Source organism: Sardina pilchardus, chromosome 15 (assembly GCF_963854185.1).
Source record: "Sardina pilchardus chromosome 15, fSarPil1.1, whole genome shotgun sequence".
NCBI lineage: Eukaryota > Metazoa > Chordata > Actinopteri > Clupeiformes > Clupeidae > Sardina > Sardina pilchardus.
Genome location: NC_085008.1, coordinates 31247685 through 31267638, shown reverse-complemented (window position 1 = coordinate 31267638; position 19954 = coordinate 31247685). Strand labels below are relative to the sequence as shown.

At 50.1% G+C, this 19954-nt stretch overlaps 1 protein-coding gene across 3 annotated transcripts in view; it reads right to left on the bottom strand.

Annotated features, from left to right (window-relative positions):
* The window catches only part of wwtr1 (WW domain containing transcription regulator 1), a 43933-nt gene that overhangs the window by 13613 nt on the left and 10366 nt on the right, over positions 1-19954 (bottom strand). For 2 of the 3 annotated variants that reach the window (XM_062555560.1, XM_062555561.1), the window contains exons 2-3: positions 4319-4491; positions 368-481 (exon numbers count right to left, since the gene is read on the bottom strand). In XM_062555560.1, the coding sequence (XP_062411544.1) occupies positions 368-481; positions 4319-4491 (287 nt within the window). The remainder of the gene's footprint in view (positions 1-367; positions 482-4318; positions 4492-19954) is intronic. The other variant, XM_062555562.1, reaches the window with a different exon arrangement.

Sequence of the window (19954 nt, the reverse complement as noted above, 5' to 3'; positions counted from 1 at the left end):
GCTCAGGTGGGGTCACTGGATGTGGAGAGAGCTCTGAATGGTGGTAGTGAGGGGTCAAAGGTGACATTCTATGAGATACAGCGTGTGTGTGAGATACAGCGTGTGTGTGGGTGGATGTGTGTGGGTGTGTGTGTGTGGGGGTGGGTGGGTGTATGTGGGTGTGGGAGTGCTCCGATGAGCTGTGTGTGAGAAGAGGTAGGACAGAGGATTGTTTTGGGGTGGGCAAATCACCAGGGGGGTGTCAGGGTTAAGAAGATTGATGATTGGTGATTGGGGTCTTCCAGAATCAATGGGGACGGTGGGGGGGAGGCGGGTGATTGGGTGGGGTTGGGGGTTGAGGGGCACCAAAAACGGGCGCGGTACTTACTGAGGTGGGCATCCACTCGTGGGTCCAGCCAGGAAGTGGTCTGGGCTTTGTGGTCAATGAAGTACGTTTCTCCCTGAGGGGTGACTGCCTGCTCCCAGCCCTCGGGCAGCTGTCCTGTGCAGGCAGCAACAGCACAACACCCACAGATCAGCGCAACAACACACACAACAACCAGACTCATATCGCTGAGTCATCACTGACACATCAAATAAGCTCAGAGTTCAGTTATGGCTTATTGAGGGGGTTACTGCGGGGAGAGGAAAAGGAGGGGGTGGGGGTTGAAGGGGTTTGGGGCAGGTGGTTGGAGAAAAGGGCAGCTAATGAAACCACTGATTGATTGGCAAACTGGCCACAGCAAGAGACGCATCTTTGTCCGTGCAAACACCAGCTAACATAGCCTTCTACGGAAGAGACAAGTTTGAACTGGGAAGAACTGGAACAGGGAGGAACAAAGATCTACTTAAGTCCACTGCATAGGGAGGAGGGGGGCTTACCTATGAAACCTCCAAGCTACGAACCCCTCACAAGACACCCAGCGACTGGGGTTTAGTGGTTGCTGGCAAAATGTTTACTGTAGGGATACTGTGTCAGCCCCTCCAGCAAAGAAGAAAGGAGGAGAACAAAGCAGTGGAAAAATATCCATTAGGACAACAAAGGCAGAGAGAATTCCCTGCTTGACAAGTGCGGGGAGCCTGCCAACATTGTTCTGCTCCGAGAGAGGGAGGAAAGAGAGAGAGAGAGGGAGAGAGAGCGGGGTAGATAGACCGATAGGTAGATAGAGAGCAGAGAAAGAGAGAGAGAGAGAGAGAGAGAGAGAGAGAGAGAAAGAGAGAGAGAGAGAGGGAGGGAGGGCGAGGGAGAGAGGGAGACAGAGAAAACAGCAGGAGTGTTGGGAGTGTCTGGTCAGTCTTCAGGCTCCCACTGTGCGCAGACAATTATCCGCATTCCCCTCGGGCACTGTCCAGGTCAGCCGTAACTGAACGGCCCGCGAGAAGGACCCCCAACCACTGGCAGGGGAGGAGAGAGGAGAGGAGGGGAGGGGAGTGGAGTGGGGTTGGGCCGAGGCATCTTCTGGAGAATAAAGGAGTGGTTTATGAACTCCGCTGGGGGTCTGGGGCAGAAATACTGTCCACTATCCACAAACAAGCGGCCGTCCCAGGCACCCCCGCGGATACCAGCTCAGAGGGAGAGAACAACACATCACACTCCAGATCAAACGTCAGGCTGAGGGGACTCCGAGGTCACTCTCTCTAGACATCTTACAGCACACAGGCAATAGGTGATAGCCCATGGACGTTGGACTTGAGTAAAGGGAGTCGGCAGCAAGGTGTCTGCACGCTACGCACGCACACTCTGTGGGCTCTTACGCAAGACTCTTGACCGTAACCAGCGCTCAGCTCTGTTGTTTCAGGGGAGGCGTGGACAAGCCTATGGGAGGCCATGTGGGAGGAAAACAGGGCCTGTGTGAATGTGTTGTTTAAACAGGTCAGGCGGGACACGGGGATGTGTGTGTGTGTGTGTGTGTCTGTGTGTGTGTGTAGGATTACTTCAGGATGAGTGACTCCATTGAAGCGCCACTGCCCAAAAGAGAGGCCTGTCGTTCAGGCAGGCAGACGGGCTCCCACTCACGTCTGTGTGCGGTGAGGAAACCCAGGGTGGAGTGGGGTGTGGAGGTGTGGAGACGCCATGCCCTGCGCTGTGATCTGTGGCCCAGGAGGAGCCCACACCATCAGCCTCTTCCCCTCCAACAACAACAACACAACAGTCCATTCTCCTCCTGCTCCCTCTCTCTTTTGCCACCAACTCTCACTGCTGGTCACCCTCCAGCGCTCTGCTCAACTCTCACCACTCAGCATCTTCACTGGGAGCCTCAGTGGGCCATCTCTCTCTTTCTCTCTCATTCTCTCTCTCTCTCTTTCTTTCTCTCCCTCTTTTCTTTCTTTCTCTCTCTCCTCAATCATTCTGCCTTCTTCAAACTGATCCACGTGTTCCTCCATCCATGTTTAAACACCTGGATCAAACGGACTCCCTCTACCCTCCCTCGGTCTCTCTCTATTTCTTTTTCTTAGCCTTGGTCCTTTGTGTATTCTTGTCCTTTACTTTCTCTAACCCTCGCTCTTCCCAAGACTTTGGCTCCTTCCTTCCTCACTAAAAGCTCTTAATCAACAAGTTGTTCTTTCCCCTTTCAGCCAGACTGCTCCTCTCTGCAGCTGTTCTGATGTGTCTACCAGCTCGAGAAAGAGAGAGAGAGAGAAAGGGAGTGAGAGAGAAAGATAGAAAGAAAGAAACAGAGGCTTCTCTGAAGACACACCTTTTTTCCATTTCATCACAAAATCTGGCATTTTTTCCCCTTGTGGGGGATGGGGGGGATGAAAACTGAGAGGGAAAACAGAGTGAAAGAGAGAAAGAGAGACAGAGAGAGAAAGAAAGAAAGAAAGAAAGAGGGAGAGAGAAAGAGAGACAGAGAGAGAGAGAGAGAGAGAGAGAGAAGCCGAGAAAGGGAGGGAGAAGAAGGAAGAGAGAGCCAAACAAGCCGGACACATTTGGAAGTAATTTACTGTACTGGCAAACAAAAGAGGAGTCGGCGCGACGCGTGCCAGAGCACACTGCCGGGCCCATCGGAGGTCGGCTCCACGGGAGGGGAGACCAGCTCGCACAATCCCACAATCCCTCTCTGAGCCAGGCACACGGCGACCTGATCCACCCCCCCCCCCCTCCTCCGGCCGAGACAGGCTGCGCTTGACCCCTCCGAGGGTTCACATTTGGGCGAGACTTTTCGGTTTTCAAAAGTTGTTTACAACAGTATAATTCAGAGAGTATAATTCGAGGCGCTGGTCTGGAGTTGCAAATGGGAGTGGAGAGCATTGGCAGCAGTCTGTCACCAGCACAAGACAAGGGAGCAGTCCCACAACAACAAACATTACATGAGGAGACACATTGGCAATTAGTAGTTAATTGTGTATGTATGCATGTATGAGTGTATGGATGACTGTGAAAGTGGCCACAAGCATCCATGTTAATATACTGTATCTGTACATACATTTCTGTATTCATTTACTCATCTCTGTCAGTGGGAGCATGTACAGTATATGTGTGTATGGTGTACTGTGCACACTCAGGCCTGTTTATGTGTGTGTGTGTGTGTGTGTGTGTGTGTGTGTGCATGGGCATGGGCATGGGCATGTACGTGTTCGTGTGCAGTGTACACCCAAGCCTGTGTGTGTGTGTGTGTGTGTGTGTGTGTGTGTGTGTGTGTGTGTGTGTGTGTGTGTGTGTGTGTGTGTGCGTGTGCGTGCGCATTTGTGTGTGCATGTGTGCATGTGACGGTGGCAGAAGCCAGGTGGCACCAGTGGAATCCAGCCTCTCCAGCCTCTCCAGCAGCAGCAGGCTGTGGAACGGGCTATTTTGGGTGTCACCATGAATGAGGTTAAATAACCGAGGTAATCACCCCCACTAACGAGCCCTTCATCGCTCTTATGCAACCGCCATGCTCAATGGGTGTGGACATCAACACAGCACATCCACTCACTGTGGCACCGTGGCTCGTGAGAGTTAATGCACTTAGAAGTGGTTTGATAAATATGAATCAGGCTGACTTATGGAGCAACCCGCCTGTTGGCATTTAAAGTGCATTGCTGAGGTTAAACTAGTTTAACACAATAACAATGTTGGTGACTTTCGTATGTAGGTGTAGCCGTCATTAGTCATTGATAAAAGTTATAGAAAATGCTAGAACAAGACACTCCGTTCTTATTCTATCATTAATATCTTACATAAGAACTGAATTTCCTGTCTTTCTAGTCATCTTGGTTTACTGGATCGGGTTAGGGTTATGGTTAATCCACCTCGCTTGTAAGAAAGTCAAATTTCAATGAAATGTTAAGCGCATTACTGTATAGATAAGTATAAGTGTATAGATTTGTATGGAAGTGAGTGTGTAACCTAACTCACCGAGATTGGGCTGCGATAAGGCCATGGAGCGCTGTTGCTGCTGCTGCTGTTGCTGCTGCTGCTGCTGGAGCTGTGGGGGTGGTTGTGGGGGGCCAGCGTGCAGACTCATCTGGTTCATGGCAGCAGTCATGGTCTTGCGTGGGTCATGCCATGTGGTGATCTTCTCCACGTGACTGTAATCAGAGAGAAGGATAGAGAGATAGAGAGAGAGAGAGAGGGAAGACAGACAGACAGATATGCAGACAGGAGAGAATGAGGGAAAGAGAGAGAGAGAGAGAGAGAGAGAGAGAGAGAGAGAGAAACATGTCAGACACATCACTTACACCGTGGTCTTATTACCCAAGCCCTTCTCTAAGCCCTTCTCCACATGCTCCAGTATTAGAGAGCTGTGAGAAGCCTGTTAGTCCCATGATGCTTAGAGCCATGGGAGCGCGAGCTGACAAGGCGCATCAGGGAAGGTCTTCTGTCAACTCGTATTTAGCACGTACTATGGAGGAGGATGAGAATGAGGTCAACATGAGTTTCCTCTCGCTGGGTTTTCTTGCAACGGCCTCTGCGGCTACTCAGACGTGCTGAGGACAGGGGAAAATGGCTGCACGGTGGACTCGGTGACACGGGGGGGGACTGATGGGGAGACGACTGGAGTGTCTCCAGCGGTGTGTGTGTGTGTGGGTGGGGTGTGTGTGGGGTGTGTGGGGTAGGGTTCGGGCCGTGCTGTGTGTTATTCCTGTGCTTCTCTCTGTGGACGGGACACTGCATCTGCCCCCGAGGGTCTGGCCAAAGTCTCAGCGGCCCGTCGCAGCAATGCCCAGAGGAGTGGTTGGGCGGAACGGCCCAGTGGGCTCAGATGTGGATCTGACCACCACACCACAACGCACCACACCACACCACACCGCCTCGAGCCCACACCAGCACTGCTTCTGGGCCGCTGGCTTTTTTGCCTTCTTTGACCTTCCCTTTCTCTCGCTCCCTCTCAGTCAGCTCCCTCCCTCCTTCCCTCCCTCCCTCCCTCGCTTCCTGTACATGTCATTGACGGCTCCACAAGCCCTGCAGCTCCAGAAGGAGAGCAGTGGATGGGAGGAGGATGTCAAAAAGACTAGTCTAGAATTAACCCAAGAGAACTGCACTGTCAGCCTCTCTGTCTGTCTCTCTCTCTCTCTTTCTTTCACGGTGCTCGCTCTCTCCCTCTCTCTCCCTCCCACACCCACAGATGATTTTGGTCTTCCGCCACAACGGCTGTTACATGAAATTCCAGCTTCTCCACATTTTTGCTGCAGCATCTCACCACAAGCGCCTGTGTGTCTTTGAACAGGCTGACTTCTGACAGGTTCAGTAACCGTACTAGATATCGGAGTCATCGCTGAGGAACAGACACAGTGTCACCTCCAGGTGTTTGCTTTTTTACTCATACACAACCTTACCCAAGACACTCTGTACTTATCACATGACACAATCAGGACGGAGCACGCTCTCACATAGGAAAGATTTGGTGACTAAGTCAGAAATATCAGATATGTTTTTCCCCCTTCGAGCTTCCTAAAAACAAGCTTCATAGCCATTTCCCCCTCCGGCTCTGGAGAGTCTGTGTTATGCCTCCACAGCGCAGGTCAGTTAACACGCGAGTCCTGTCCTGTTGATAAAGATGAGCGGCGAGCTAGCGAGCGGCACGTGAGTCAGGCACACAAAGGCAAGTCCACCCCGACCCCCACCCACACCCCTCCTCTATTTTAGCGTGAGTCACTGCGGCCTATTCACAGCGCACTGAGAAGATTAGCCACTTCCTGCTGCTGGACGCTCCAGGGCCACACAGCCCCGGACAGGCCAGGAAGCCGGCCATCGCGCTGTTGTTGTTCCTATAAAGCCATGCTGGGGTGGCGCGCAACTTTTTTTTACCCATGCCAGCCAAGCACCACTGAGATTTGTTCTTCTTTTCTACTCTCCTCTTTCCCCCATGTACATACTCTGGTTCTCCATCTCCCTCTCACTGCATCTTAATGTTTCTAGAAACATCTGGCACTGTGTGCTCTGGACTCTTTCTGACAGGGGAAAAAAACACTTAAGGCAAGTCACTGGGTAAACAACAAGAGCAGATCCAAAAACACGAGCGAGACACAAAAGCCATGTCTGGTGAAGTTGCCACCCCCCCTTCAACGACTCCGCAAGGCACCATCAACCGAGCCACTGACTAAAAAAAAAAAAAACTAAAAAAGAAAATGGAACAAATTAAAACAAACAATGACAAAACAAACAAACAAACACAGTCAGAGGACAACAGACCGCAGTGGTCCAGTGAGTCCTCCCCTCCCTGGGGCCCTTTCAGCTGGGTGCCAGAGGGCTGTGGCTTGGGGGGGGGAGGATCCAGAGTCCCTGTGCCCAGCTGGTGGCGTAGCAGCCATCGGACGCTCAGACGAGCCCCCTTGTCGCCAAAGGCACGGAGCAGAGAGTGGAGTGCAGCGCAGCGGAGCGGTTGGGGACCTGCGGTGAGGAGATTTACAGCCCTGAGAGACACCGAGCTGCAGCGGAGAGCTCTCATTCCCCCCAGGGGGGGCGTGTGGGATTGGGTGTGGGGGTGGGACAGGGGAGCTAAGATTTATGGAGTGCTTGCGGAGGAAGGGCCGGGGTGCATGTGTGTGTGTGTGTGTGTGTTTTCGTGTGTGAGTGGTGTTGGGGGGGGGGGGGTGCTAGAGCAGTCAGACTATAGCAGCACTATGAGGAGGTTCTGCTACTTGTGCTGTGGGTGCCCCGAGGGGCTGAGTTGTGGAGGGGCAGCTGTTTCCCAGCTGTGTGGTGAGCGAGCCCAACTCTAAGCCCAGGCTCCGGGCGCTTTCTCAGGCCTTGTGCTGGAGCAGTCTGACACGCAACAATGTGACCACGCCACCAAAACATTCAACAAAAGTAGCAACAAAGTCCTCGGAAAAGTACAAGAACGTTCCTTTCTCTCCCTTTCTTCTCCCCTCTCCTGACTTCTTCAACTCTCCTACTTCCACACAGACCAGAGGCTGGCCCTCGCTGCCAAGGCAAACCCCACAGTGGAAAAACATGGAGCAACAGGCCTGGTGTGCACTCAGAGTGTTGCCTTTAAATATGGCCAGTGAGCAGTGCGTGTGTGTGTGTGTGTGTGTGTGTGTGTGTGAGGGGGCTGGGACCTGCAGACCAGGAGGGAAGAAGGGATTGGAGGGAAGAGGAGAGGAGAGGAGGAGAGGAGAGAGGAGTGCAGCGGGGGTTTCACGTGGCGCTGTTTGGGGAGAGCGAGGCAGGCTGTTTACAGAGGAAACGACGAGGAACAATGGCTGGCCGTTGGATCAGGCCCGAGCCGCAGGCTGAAACAACATGCAACACGGCCCCCCCATCTCTATGCATATCGCTCCCCTACTCTCCACCTCACCTCTGCCCCACACACACACACACACACACACACACAGTTGCAGCCTGGGCCAGATGGACCCAATGGCTCTGCTCATGGGCTTCCTGTTGGTGCAAAACAGCACTGATTCCCCACCTCCCCTAGTGACGCAAGCCCGATAGACCCCCCCCCCCCCCCCCCACACACACACACACACACACAACCACCCCCCCAACGCAACCTCTGCTCTCGGCCTGACAGTGTGTCCGTGGACACTTTCCCTACCAAACACTTAGAAAAGCAAAACACACACACACAGACAGATACACACTCACACACAGATACACAGTCACACACAGACCTGCAGAGATGACACTTGAGGACAAACAACAGACCTTCCCCCACCCAAGCTGTCTATTGGGGGGAAAGTGAGAAAGAAAAATAGTAAGAGAGAGCCAGCAGAGGGGTGGGATGGGGTAAGAAAACAACATGGAGAGAGAGAGACAAAAGGAGAGGCAAAACAGAGGAACAAAACAGAGCAGACGCTGCTTGGAGACAGAGACAGAGACAAAGGCGCAGACGCGGCGAGAAACTGAAGGACGGCAAGCAAAGGACAAACAGAGCCACTGTGTGTCTGTGTGTGTGCGTGTGTGTGTGTGTGTGTGTGTGTGTGTGTGTGTGTGTGAGAGAGAGAGAGACTTTTGTGTGCACATGTGTTTCTGAGAGAGGACAGAGAGTGAGTGAAAGAGAGAGTATATATTTGTGTGCATGCATATGCTAATGTATGCCTGTGTGTTTGCATGTGTGTGTGAGTGTGTGTGAGTGAGTGTGTGTGTGTGTTGTTCCTGAACTGCTCATTCTCAGGAACAGCTCATCAGTCAGTGAGGGTTTAGTATAAACAGGGTGCAGGATAAGCTCCTTTATCTCCAGCTCTCCTCACACTCCCACTGTTTACAGCAACTCAACTCAACTCCAGCCCCTCTATACACAAGACCTAGCCTGCCCTCAGCAGCACACACACACACACACACACACACACACACAAGCACCATCACAATGAACTTGCACATTCGCATATGAACACACACACACACACACACAGGCATATTCGCATATGAACACGCACACACACATACATATATAAACACACCCATCCACAATACAGCATGACATGTCTATCTACAAGAACACTAGCTCAGACTAGACTCATGATAGATAGATGGATAGATACTTTATTGATCCCCAAGGGGAAATTCATAGGCCACACACACACACACACACACACAGAGACACAAACACGCATGCACCATCATAATGAACTTGCACACTCACATATGAACACACACATACATAAAACACACTCATCAACAATACAGCATGTCTCTCTACAAGAACAGTAGCACAGACTAGACTGATAGGCCACACACACACACACACACACACACACACACCCCTGAATGCCCTCCAGCACCTGACTTCCTCCCCCCCAAAGCGAATGGGATTTCTGGGAAGGTTTAGGGACCATTAACAGGATAAATCACGGACGGAGACAACTCTCCCACGAGAGAGAGAGAGAGAGAGAGAGAGAGAGAGAGAGAGAGAGAGAGAAGAATGCTGTCAGGCTGAGGGGGGGCGGGGGGGTGTTAACAACAGAGGCCAGGGTAGATAGGTCTCAACAAAGGTGCAGAACACAACGGCGACAGACTAAACACCTCAGACTGAGGACCACCTTAGCTACTCCACCTGACGCCTCATGCTGGCAGGGTGCATGACTGGGTGTGTGTGGGTGGGTGCGTGTGTGTGTGTGTGGGTGGGTGTGTGTGTGAGAGAGAGAGAGAGAGAGACAATTACATTTTGTACCGACCTGTCTGACAGTTCCACTGCATAACTTCAGAACAAAGCTGTTTTTCACCAACAGTCACTAACGATGCTTTGCATACTTTATTTTGCATTTTTATGATGATCTTTCATGGAGAACTGTGTTCAAGAGGATAGATAGAGGAATCTACAGTCATGTTGTTGTAAGTGTAACTCTAATCATTTCCCCTGACAATTGAACAGCCTGTTGAATTGATCTTCTCCTCCTTACTGCTCCCCCATTCCGATACTGCAGAAGATACGTTTAGCTTGGGGAGTCAAGAAATGCGTCGCTGGTGCCACTGGAGTTATAGGAAACTTTGGCTGGTGCCAGTGGAGTTACAGTGAGCTTTAGTGGTGCCAGTGTGATTGAGCTGGCGTGGGGAGGCGCAGGGTGTGTGTGTGTGTGTGTGTGTGTGTGTGTGTGTGTGTGTGTGTGTGTGTGGAGAGAGAGGGAAGAGGGGCTGTGTGGGCCACTAGCTGTTGTCCTCCCAGCAGACCCCAAGAGGAGCAGGTGGAGCGGACAACTAAAAATAAGCAGGCCAGGGGAAGAAGCTGAGGATGGGAATAATCAGGCAGCTGTCACCGTGTCAGCCTGCCCTTTACAGTGCCAAAGGCCTGCTCCCGACACACACACACACACACACACACACACACACACACACACAGTATAGTGCATAGCAATACATGCTTAGGGACAACTGGAGAGAATAAATATGGGAGAAAAATGTTATTCAGTTCACAAACGTACAAACCAGCCTTCAAGAATGAACTTTTGCGAACTGATTGTGAATGGCACTCGTCAAGTCATAGGCCGGTCTTAAAAGGAAAATCAGCCCAGTCTGGGGAAGATCCCAAGACATGTACAGTTGCCGTGAAGCCCCAAATTACTTTTGGCCCGGCGAAACCACACACCAAAACACCATTCTGCAATATCCCCGCAATTACATTCACAGGATTCCCATGCACACACTTAAGCCGGCCCACTGAGGACCCAGCCAGCTGGTCATCATCAACAGCAACAACCTCCTACACAGATGCTACTTAACTGGACCAGAACCCCATGGTCCCATTTTAACGCATCCACTCTGGTCTGCCAAAGTACATACTAATCTGCATTCTTAGAGTACTTTAGTACAGATTCAGCACTACTTCTGTATACTAACATGCACTTAAGTACAGCTCAGTATACTGTAATAAGGCACTTAAAGAGTAATAGGGTTTCAAGCACATCCATGTGGTCGATCATGGTGCGCTGGCTTCAACCGTTCTCTCACTCTCTTGCCTTCCACCCTTACTCTACACTTTTCCTGTTTCTCCCTCTCTCTTTCTCTCTCTCTCTCTCTCTCTGTGTTTTCTCCCACTCCTCTTGCCTCTCGGCCTGGTTCTATGTGAAACTGTTTACCCCTGGCCACATCTGAAGGGGTCGGCTGAGGTTGGGGCGTGTTTGATTTCTAATTATACGCTGCGGGAGACCACAGGAGACACGTCTCAAGGCATCCCGTACTTTCATCCACGCTCAAGGTCCAGCCCGAGAACTCTGGGAATGTGAGTTTGTCTGTAGCCATGGCAATGCTGACTGGAGCGCCAGACGAAGGTTGGCCATCTCCACGGGGCCAACACACACACACACACACACACACACACACACACACACACACACACACACACACACACACACACACACACACACACACACACACACACACACACACACACACACACACACACACACACACACACACACACACACACACACACACACACACACACACACACACACACACACACACACACACACACACACACGACATATAGTGGACACTTTGTTTCTTGCATGTGTTCGTTTCAGCTTATGGTTTCATCAATACCAGATTCCGCAGTTTTTTAATGCCCTGCCAAGGAACAAATATAATGCTCAAAGGAAAATTTTAAAAGCTGATTCTTTTTTTTGCAGCAGTGCAAATCAGCACCTGGTCTGGCTGGGTTTTAAGAAGGTCGCGTGGAGTTCTTCAACTAATCTGCAGTTTAACCAAGAGGCTTAAGAGCATTTTCCATGTAAAGGCAATTTTAATTGAGTAGAAACACAAATGTTTCTTTAAGGTAAGGCAAAGTCTTCGTGATAACGACACAACAGCTGCTATTGTGCATTATTCTATGGACCAAAAGCCCACTAGCAGGTGTCTTCAAGCCATTATGGCCATTCTTGGTGAAATTCAAGTGGTTGTGGTCATTCTCACTGCCCAAATACACATTCCTAAATAATTCCATATAAATCCTGCAGCAACCCACGACCTCTGGGCCCCAAGTGCCGGAGTGTATAGGAGATGAGACCACAGCTCATGGAAAAAAACAAACAACAGGAAAGGGCTGCTTTTGAAAAAGTAGGCCTCGCTTGAATCACCCGAGTGGTGTGGGCTCCTAACGTGCCCTTGGTCGAGAGCTTCCTGTGTGCGGTGACTTGCTCGGCCCACAGTGGACCTGCCCCAGCACTGGCGTTGACCAAACCACCGAGTGACACCACCGTGCTGGTATGAGAGGGTTTCCCACCATGAGTTGTTAATTGAAAGCAGGAATACAGAGGGAGAGGATCTGTCCCCCCCACCCCCCACTCCCCAACACACACACTACACACACACTTCCTCTCATGGTATAATCTACAATTACTCTAAGGTCAAGTTACATTGGGGTTTTCCCCCATAATGTTCAATACAATAGAACCTGCTACTGTGAATGGTGTTTCTCCCAACATATAATACTCCTGATGATCAGCACTGAAACACTTAACACTTGGGCTGAAGTGATTTATAAAATGTAGTAAATGCAGACAATACACTTATATACTACCGTTATTCACTAACAGTTATACCATTAGAAGTATTTTTGCTACTTATTTTACTATGTCCAGGTACTATGTTATTCTTTCCTATTCAGTTGTGCTCTTTCTGTTTAACACAATTGTGCATTTGTTGAATACTATTATGTTAGTTATTATGATGGAGGGCACAATCAAAACAAGTTTGTTTTTTTCCATCACTACAATCAAGTAGCTCCAAGACCTTCTTTGCACTTTTTTTTTTAACAGAGAGAGAGAACACTAAAGCAGTCCGTGTCTTCTGTACTAACCAGGGCAAAGGCTGATTAAGAGTTTGGTGCCCTTGATGACTCTAGCATTGCATACTTAGTTGGTCATGATGACTTGTTAGCTTTTACCATCTCCACCGTGATATGAACTCATGCCTTTAGATAAGGGGGCGAGTGGGACGCACCATTACCCCTATATTATCTGGTCTATGGAGTATCTGGCCTATGGAGCATCTGGCCTATGGACTATCTGGCCTATGGAGTAACACTCTTCGAACTGGAGGCACCTCTCCAAAAGACACGGGAGAGAGGAGGTCAGCTGGAAAAGACAGGGACTTGGCCGGCTGAGTTTTGTTAAGACCCGGCTAAGTCCGCCAGCTGCCAATAGCGGAATCACAACTATTCGATTGGATGTGAAGAATGGATGGGAGTGGGAAGGAGGCGCAGGAAATGGAATGTGCTACTAATTATAGTCAACCCCCCCCCCCCCCACAACCCCCCCAAAAAAACCCTGGGCGTGCCAAAGTCAGGGAGACAGCGCTGGAAGCCTAGTCCCTGGAACATCAGCAGAACACGGAGCACAGGAGACAAGTCAAGGCAAGTGCTGACAGGCGCTGGTCAAGCAGGGATGAGTCTGGGAAATGCACTGGGCCCTGGCTAATGAGTACACCGACTGTTGGACGGCAGCTTCCTCCAGCAGAACAAAGCGGTCAATATCAGGCCCATGGGAAGGGTCACCCAACCGGCCAGTTCACAGTATGTTCTTGTTCTGCAGGCAACACTGACGACACAGGGCTCAAATGCCAATACATGTTCTATTCGGTCTTAAGATATGGCCATTCAACAGGTGGGAATACAACAGGAGGAAAAAGGCAAAATTAAAACACTCAATCACAGAAGTGATTTGTAGGCCGTGTATATCCTAAAAATACTCATTCAATTGGTGGAAAGTTGAACCCCCTCCCAACCCTTTAGATCCTCATCAGCTGTTGCAAAGCACCAAGGTACTATGGATGGCTCCTCTTCTTACTTGTTGGAGCAACTGGTGGAGGGTGAGCGAGAGGCAACGAAAGAGAGAGAGAGAGAGGGAGAGAAAGAGAGAGAGAGAGAGAGGGAGAGAGAGAGAGAGAGAGCGAAGCCAGGCCCACGCTGCAGCTGTTGGTCGACAGGCTAACTATAGAACCTGGCGCTGAATCCACTGGTTGCACGGAGCTATGCTCCAGGGAGAAATGCTCAGTTGCTCATCCACAGTGGCCTCCGGCACAATGCAGCAGAGCACCAGTGTGTGTGTGTATGTGGGGGGTGCTGCTGCTTCCGCTAGCTTGTGAAGTGTATGTTCACATAAAACCTGGTTGGTGCTGAATACAGCACTATGACTAACTTTCATCTGTGCAGAAAACCACGTCTTAAATCTCAGCTGTCTTCCCCTTTTCACTTGGCTAATCCACCTTACAAATGCCGCAGGACTGCGGATGTGTGACGTTAATGCGGCTACTTTCCTACGGGGGAAAAAAAATCAAAGCACACATACACACACACAGAGGCACAGACACACACTACCAGGCTGTCCCACTGACAAATTCTCGATTTTCTGAGGCAGCATGCTCTTGTAATCCTTCCTGTGTTGTTAGAGGCAAAGGCTGAGACAAACGCATAATTCAGGATTATTCCATTAGGGGGTGCGTAATATGCCAGAGCTGGCGTGGCGCCTGAGATGTTTAACAAGTCGGGAGCCTGCGCGACCCCAGAGCGCAGAGGAACAACAGCTGATTTATGCCATGAAACACAAGGAAAGAGCCGCTGACGCTCCCATGCCAGTCTGCCCTCGGTGCCCACACCAACGCACGTCATCATCCCAGACTCGTCACCCAGTGGTCCGGGGATAAAGATAGGAGGAACATCTGAAAGACCAGGAAGGTCTTTAATGATTACTAGTATTTGATTTGGCATCAGATGTTGGCACAATTCCTTTAAACAGGAAAAAAACAAATGTAAAGCAATACTTTGACTTTTCCACTTTAAGTGAGCTGCTTGGGGTCGAACCAAGTTGTCTTCAAAGACATTTAGTGTAGGAGCCAACAATGCTGTAGTCCACACAGCACATCACCTCGGGATGACTGGCAGCATTCTGAACAAGAGCATGATGGATCTCATGAGCCCAGGTTCTGGGTCAATACATTGATTAGTTGAGAGATAAAGACACAAAAAGAAAGGCATTCTGCGTGCTGTGTGGCAAATGACCTTGAGGAAGGGCATATAAAAGAGAGCAGGAGGAGGGGGAGAGGGAGTGTGTGTGTGTGTGTGTGGGGGGGGGGGGGGGGGGGGTAGGAATGTGCTGGTGTTTAGGCACGCTGTGCTTGGTGCCCTTGCCATTGCCTCAGCAGCATTTTCGGGGTTGTCGTGACAACAAAGCATTAGAGGCACTCGTGCATTCCTGGATCAGACATTAACATAAATCGGCCTCCCGAGGAAGATGAAGAAAAGAGGAGGTGGAGAAAAAAAAAGAATATGAGAGGAGGAGAGAGCGGGATACGATTTCAAAGGAGTTAATAGTTAATGGATTGGGGTAGGTGGCTTTGGAGGTAGAGGCGCTGTTTGTACTTGCGAAGAATCTCAAGAGGCGGCACCCAACAACAGACAGAGGAGCGAACCCTAGTTCTCAGGTTGCACGGCAGGGATATAAATCAGGAGCGCTCCGAGACAGACACCGAAACCCGCGAGTGGAACCAGTGGCAGTGCTTTTTGAGGACACAACCTTAACTCCCAGGTCCCGCTGCCAGTCAGGTTCACGATAATTGAAGGAGACAGCATTAAAATGACTAGCAAATAAGCGGGTCTGCGGTGAATGCAGGGGTGAAATCCAAAATGTGCTCTTCCAGCCGTATGACTCTCACCATATGGCTGCCAGAGGGGCTAGGGGGGCTGGCCCAGACTGCTCAGACAACCACGGTTAGCACTGGGCCCAAGAAAGCGCCCGCCCTGCCATGGAAAACACTTCTTTTGACAGAGCGAGAGGGGGAAAAAAAGAGACTGCGAAGAGAGCGAGAGAAGGAGATGGAGACACATACACACACACACACACTGAGTAAGGGGAACTGCTAGGATGCACGGAAAGAGAGAAAACTCCACGCCTCAATGCGAGAGGAGAGCCCTTCTCCTCCAAGATAAAGAGACCAATGTCTGCTGCCTGTTTAGTGACCCTGAGGCCTGAAGTGGGCCAGTGACAGAGGAACACAGAGGCCATGGAGCTAGGGGGTGGAGGGGGGAGAGCTAAGAGAGTTGTGTGTGTGTGTGTGTGTGTGTGTCGGGGGGGTGCAAGATGGAATAACCAGCTATAGGCCATTTGTCATCTGCTGGTCCACTGCGCTGACTCAAGAGGGCCCTTCAGAGAACAATCCGGCAATTTGTGTGGCACACAGGACGGGGCCCATTGTTTGGGCCTATTCCCAGAGAGTTGGCCTGGGCAGCAGAGAGGGGAATTCTCCATTGTTTCCAGCGCTCGCCGCTCCTTATGTATGCCACCAGTGGACACACCGGGTACACGCACTGCCCATACTGTCTTCTCTTTGTGCGAGCGCCATGAAAAGTCACATTGACACAACAAAAAGACGTCTCTGACCAAAACTCTCGACAGCTCACGAGAGCACACTGGCCTCTTTCTCTTGTCCGGCGAAAGTACAAATAAAATCAGTGGATTGATATTAGCTTAATGCCCCCTGCACAAAGCAGCCTTTGTTAATAATCCTACAGCAGACATGGGAATGAACCCTGGCTCCACTACTCAGGCCCCCACCTCCTCTCTCTCTCTCTCTCTCTCTCTCTCTCTCCCCTTCTCTCTCTCCCGTTCACTCTCTCACCCCACTTTTTACAATGAAGCACTTGGCATCCATAAAACAACCGCGCCCCATTTCATTCGTATGTTCTTTTGTCCTTTAAATGTTCACTAGGTGAAGACAAGACCAGGTTTGCTTGACATTACACATATTTCACTAAATATGTGCATCCATTTTCAGTTTTAAAGTGCCACTTTCGAAATTCAACCCCCAGCGAGAGGAAATTCCTCGCAGCCTTCTGCTGGCTTGCACCTGCACGTCCCTGGCCTCGAACGCAACTCTCTGCTCCCTAATTATGAAACAAATTATATCAATATCAGTAAAAATGACAAACTGCCGACCCGAGCGCCTCCGTAAAGAGCCAATGCCATTTCAGCGGCGCGGTGTGGCGGCCCCGGATCATGTGACTCCCTGGCCTCCGCCAGCCCTGCAACTGGAGCCCAGGCTGCAGGACCAACCAGTTGAAACGTACTCCGCGGGGGGACACCAGGGCAGCTGACGCCAAATGTTCCCTCTGCGTCCATACGAGCGGACTGCCCCCAATGGCTCCCCCTCCCACGGACCCTGATATGATTTGGCCGGCTGTGGCGAGAAGCACGTCATAAATCGTGTCGCTCCGCAGAGCAGAACACAAATAAATAGTAATCTGCGTCTGGGATCTGGGCTGCCTAGCGCCATATGAGAGAGAGGCGATGATAAGGTATGTGGTCATACCTGCCCGACTTAGCACCTGGGGTTGGCGTGTTACATCAGATGAAATCAGAGAGTACAGACTAATCAAGGCACAGACCACAACACCACAGTACCACCTCTAGTCATTTGCATAAAAGGAAATGCTCCGTAGGCACTGATGATTCATTGAACAACAATGCACTTTGCTCAAATGGAAAGTAAGGTAAAGATGAGCCACTGCGGCTTGAGATGAGGCAACAAGGAGAGGGTGGGTGGGGGGCACCTTCAGAGGCTCTGGGGGAGAACTCACATGCTGCCAGGGACACAAAGACACAAGGTCGGCTCCTCCGGAGCCCTCTATTGTCACTTAATGGCTGCATCAAGGCCTCGCGGGACAATAATGATTAGGCCACGGTTAACTTGCTCCCCGACATGCCACCAACAGGACAGACAATCCATCACATGTGACACGTGGCTTGAATTGGGGGGCCCTTTGCTTCCACCCCGACCACGTCAACCCTCGACCCCACCCTCCACATCTCTTAGTCCAACCCTCATTCCTGACACCTCTACCTCCACCACCTCCACCTCCACCACCTCCCCCACACACATCCCTCTGCCACCATAATAATGCCCAATGATCAACATCAGCTTCTGATGGGATGGGAATGCACACTGTGGCCCTAGAGAACTGAATGAAATGTCAGTGGAACAGAAAAGCAGTGAGGCCAATACCATACCCCCCCCCCCTTTTTTTGCGCTGCTTGGGGAACAATACGCCCACATAGCTGCTGCTCACATTCCAACCGTCATGACCAGGGAGCAGTGGAGAGAGAGAGAGAGAGAGAGAGAGAGAGAGAGAGAGAGAGAGAGAGAGAGAGAGAGAGAGAGAGAGAGAGAGAGAGAGAGGAGAGAGAGAGGGAGAGAGAGAGGTGTGGAGAGGGTGGGGGGGTGGGGGAGGGCCTTACTGGGCTGTCAGCGAGCGAGTGGGCCGGCTTAGAGCTCTCCAGCTCCTGCCCACAGAGGGACGAGGAGCGAGGAACACTCCCACCGAGCAAGCAGCCAGCTGAGCAGGGAGTGAAGGAAAAAAAAACAGCCTGTGGGACTTCAACTGCTGGCCTCCATTTTACCAAGTTAAAAAATAGTCTGGAGTCTGGTGTGCACTGTGATTAGAAGAGAATAGAACTCCTGTGACCTTCCAATCTGAACAATCCACTGGGCACATTTCACAGACAGACAGTCCACAGGAGACCCATTTATGAAATGAGTGTTTAAAGGGATATTCCGCCATTTTTGGAAATACGCTCATTTTCCACCTCCCCTCGAGCAAAACAATCGATATTTACCTTGTTCCCGTTCATCCAGCCATTCTGTGAGTCTGGCGATACAACTTTTAGCTTCAGCCTAGCATAGATCACTGAATCGGATTAGACCATTAGCTTCTCGCCTGCTAGCTTCATGTTTAAAAGTGACTAAGATTTCTGATAATTTTCCCATTTAAAACGTGTCTCCTCTCAAGTTAGAAAGTGCAATAAGACCAACTGAAAATGAAACCTGGCGTTTTTCTAGGCTGATTTGACATGGAACTACACTCTCATCTGGCGTAATAATCAAGGCAACTTGCAAACGTACCATAGGCACAGTGATATCGTACGCAGCATCTGAAAATAGTCCCCATAGACATCAAGCAGTAGTAGTGCCAGTAGCTGCAAGTTGCCTTGATTATTACGCCAGATGAGAATGTAGTTCCATGTCAAATCAGCCTAGAAAAACGCCAGGTTTCATTTTCAGTTGGTCTTATTGCACTTTCTAACTTGAGAGGACACACGTTTTAAATGGGAAAATTACCAGAAATATTAGTCACTTTTAAACATGAAGCTAGCAGGCGAGAAGCTAATGGTCTAATCCGATTCAATGATCTATGCTAGGCTGAAGCTAAAAGTTGTATCGCCAGACTCACAGAATGGCTGGATGAACGGGAACAAGGTAAATATCGATTGTTTTGCTCGAGGGAAGGTGGAAAATGAGCGTATTTCCACAAATGGCGGAATATCCCTTTAAGAAATACATTTAAAAAAAAAACTGGTAATAAAATAGACTTTTCTCAGCCCACAAAATCTGCAGATAGTGTGCATACACAGGGCAGACATTTTGATAAACACTGCTGTGGTTAAGGCACCCATTCCTCTGACAGCCATTTTGAACTCTTCAGGAATGCAAATTGTTTTCTGGATAATTACCCTCATTTTGTCTACCACACAGCTGTAAAGGCTGCCCCAAACAGCAAACAATTCTTTCACAGGACGTTGAGAACCATCGGCCTGCTTCTCACTGATTGCAAGAGAGAAAAAAATGCAACCCAAATGCTAAATCTTTTTTACCCTATGGTGACAAATGTTATAAACTGAATTCTTAGTCTAATCTTAAAGAATGAATTCTGTTGTTAAATGTTATAAAGGCAGAACTAAGTAAGGGATTATACCTCTTGTGTCATAGCTTGGGGCAACATTTGCGGCCATAGTTTGCCATAGAAAATGATACAAATATATCTTTACATATTTGTGACTGGAAAAGTCATCTGAGTGGTGCTTGACATGGCATGCAGTCTGCACTGACCAAACAAAAACAAAGTCTTCACCAAGAGAAGCAATAATCTACTTTCTGATGAAGCAATTTCTGCCGTTAAGGCCATGCCCTCGCTCCCCTCTCTCCCCTCCCTCCGTGATCTTTGAAGTCTGTGAGTCATGTTTATTGTTTTTAAACTTTACGAAACCCCAAAGAGATCGGGATGTGTCCCTGCAGCCATTATCCTGGCAAACAAAAGGAAATGACCAGTTCCATATCCTG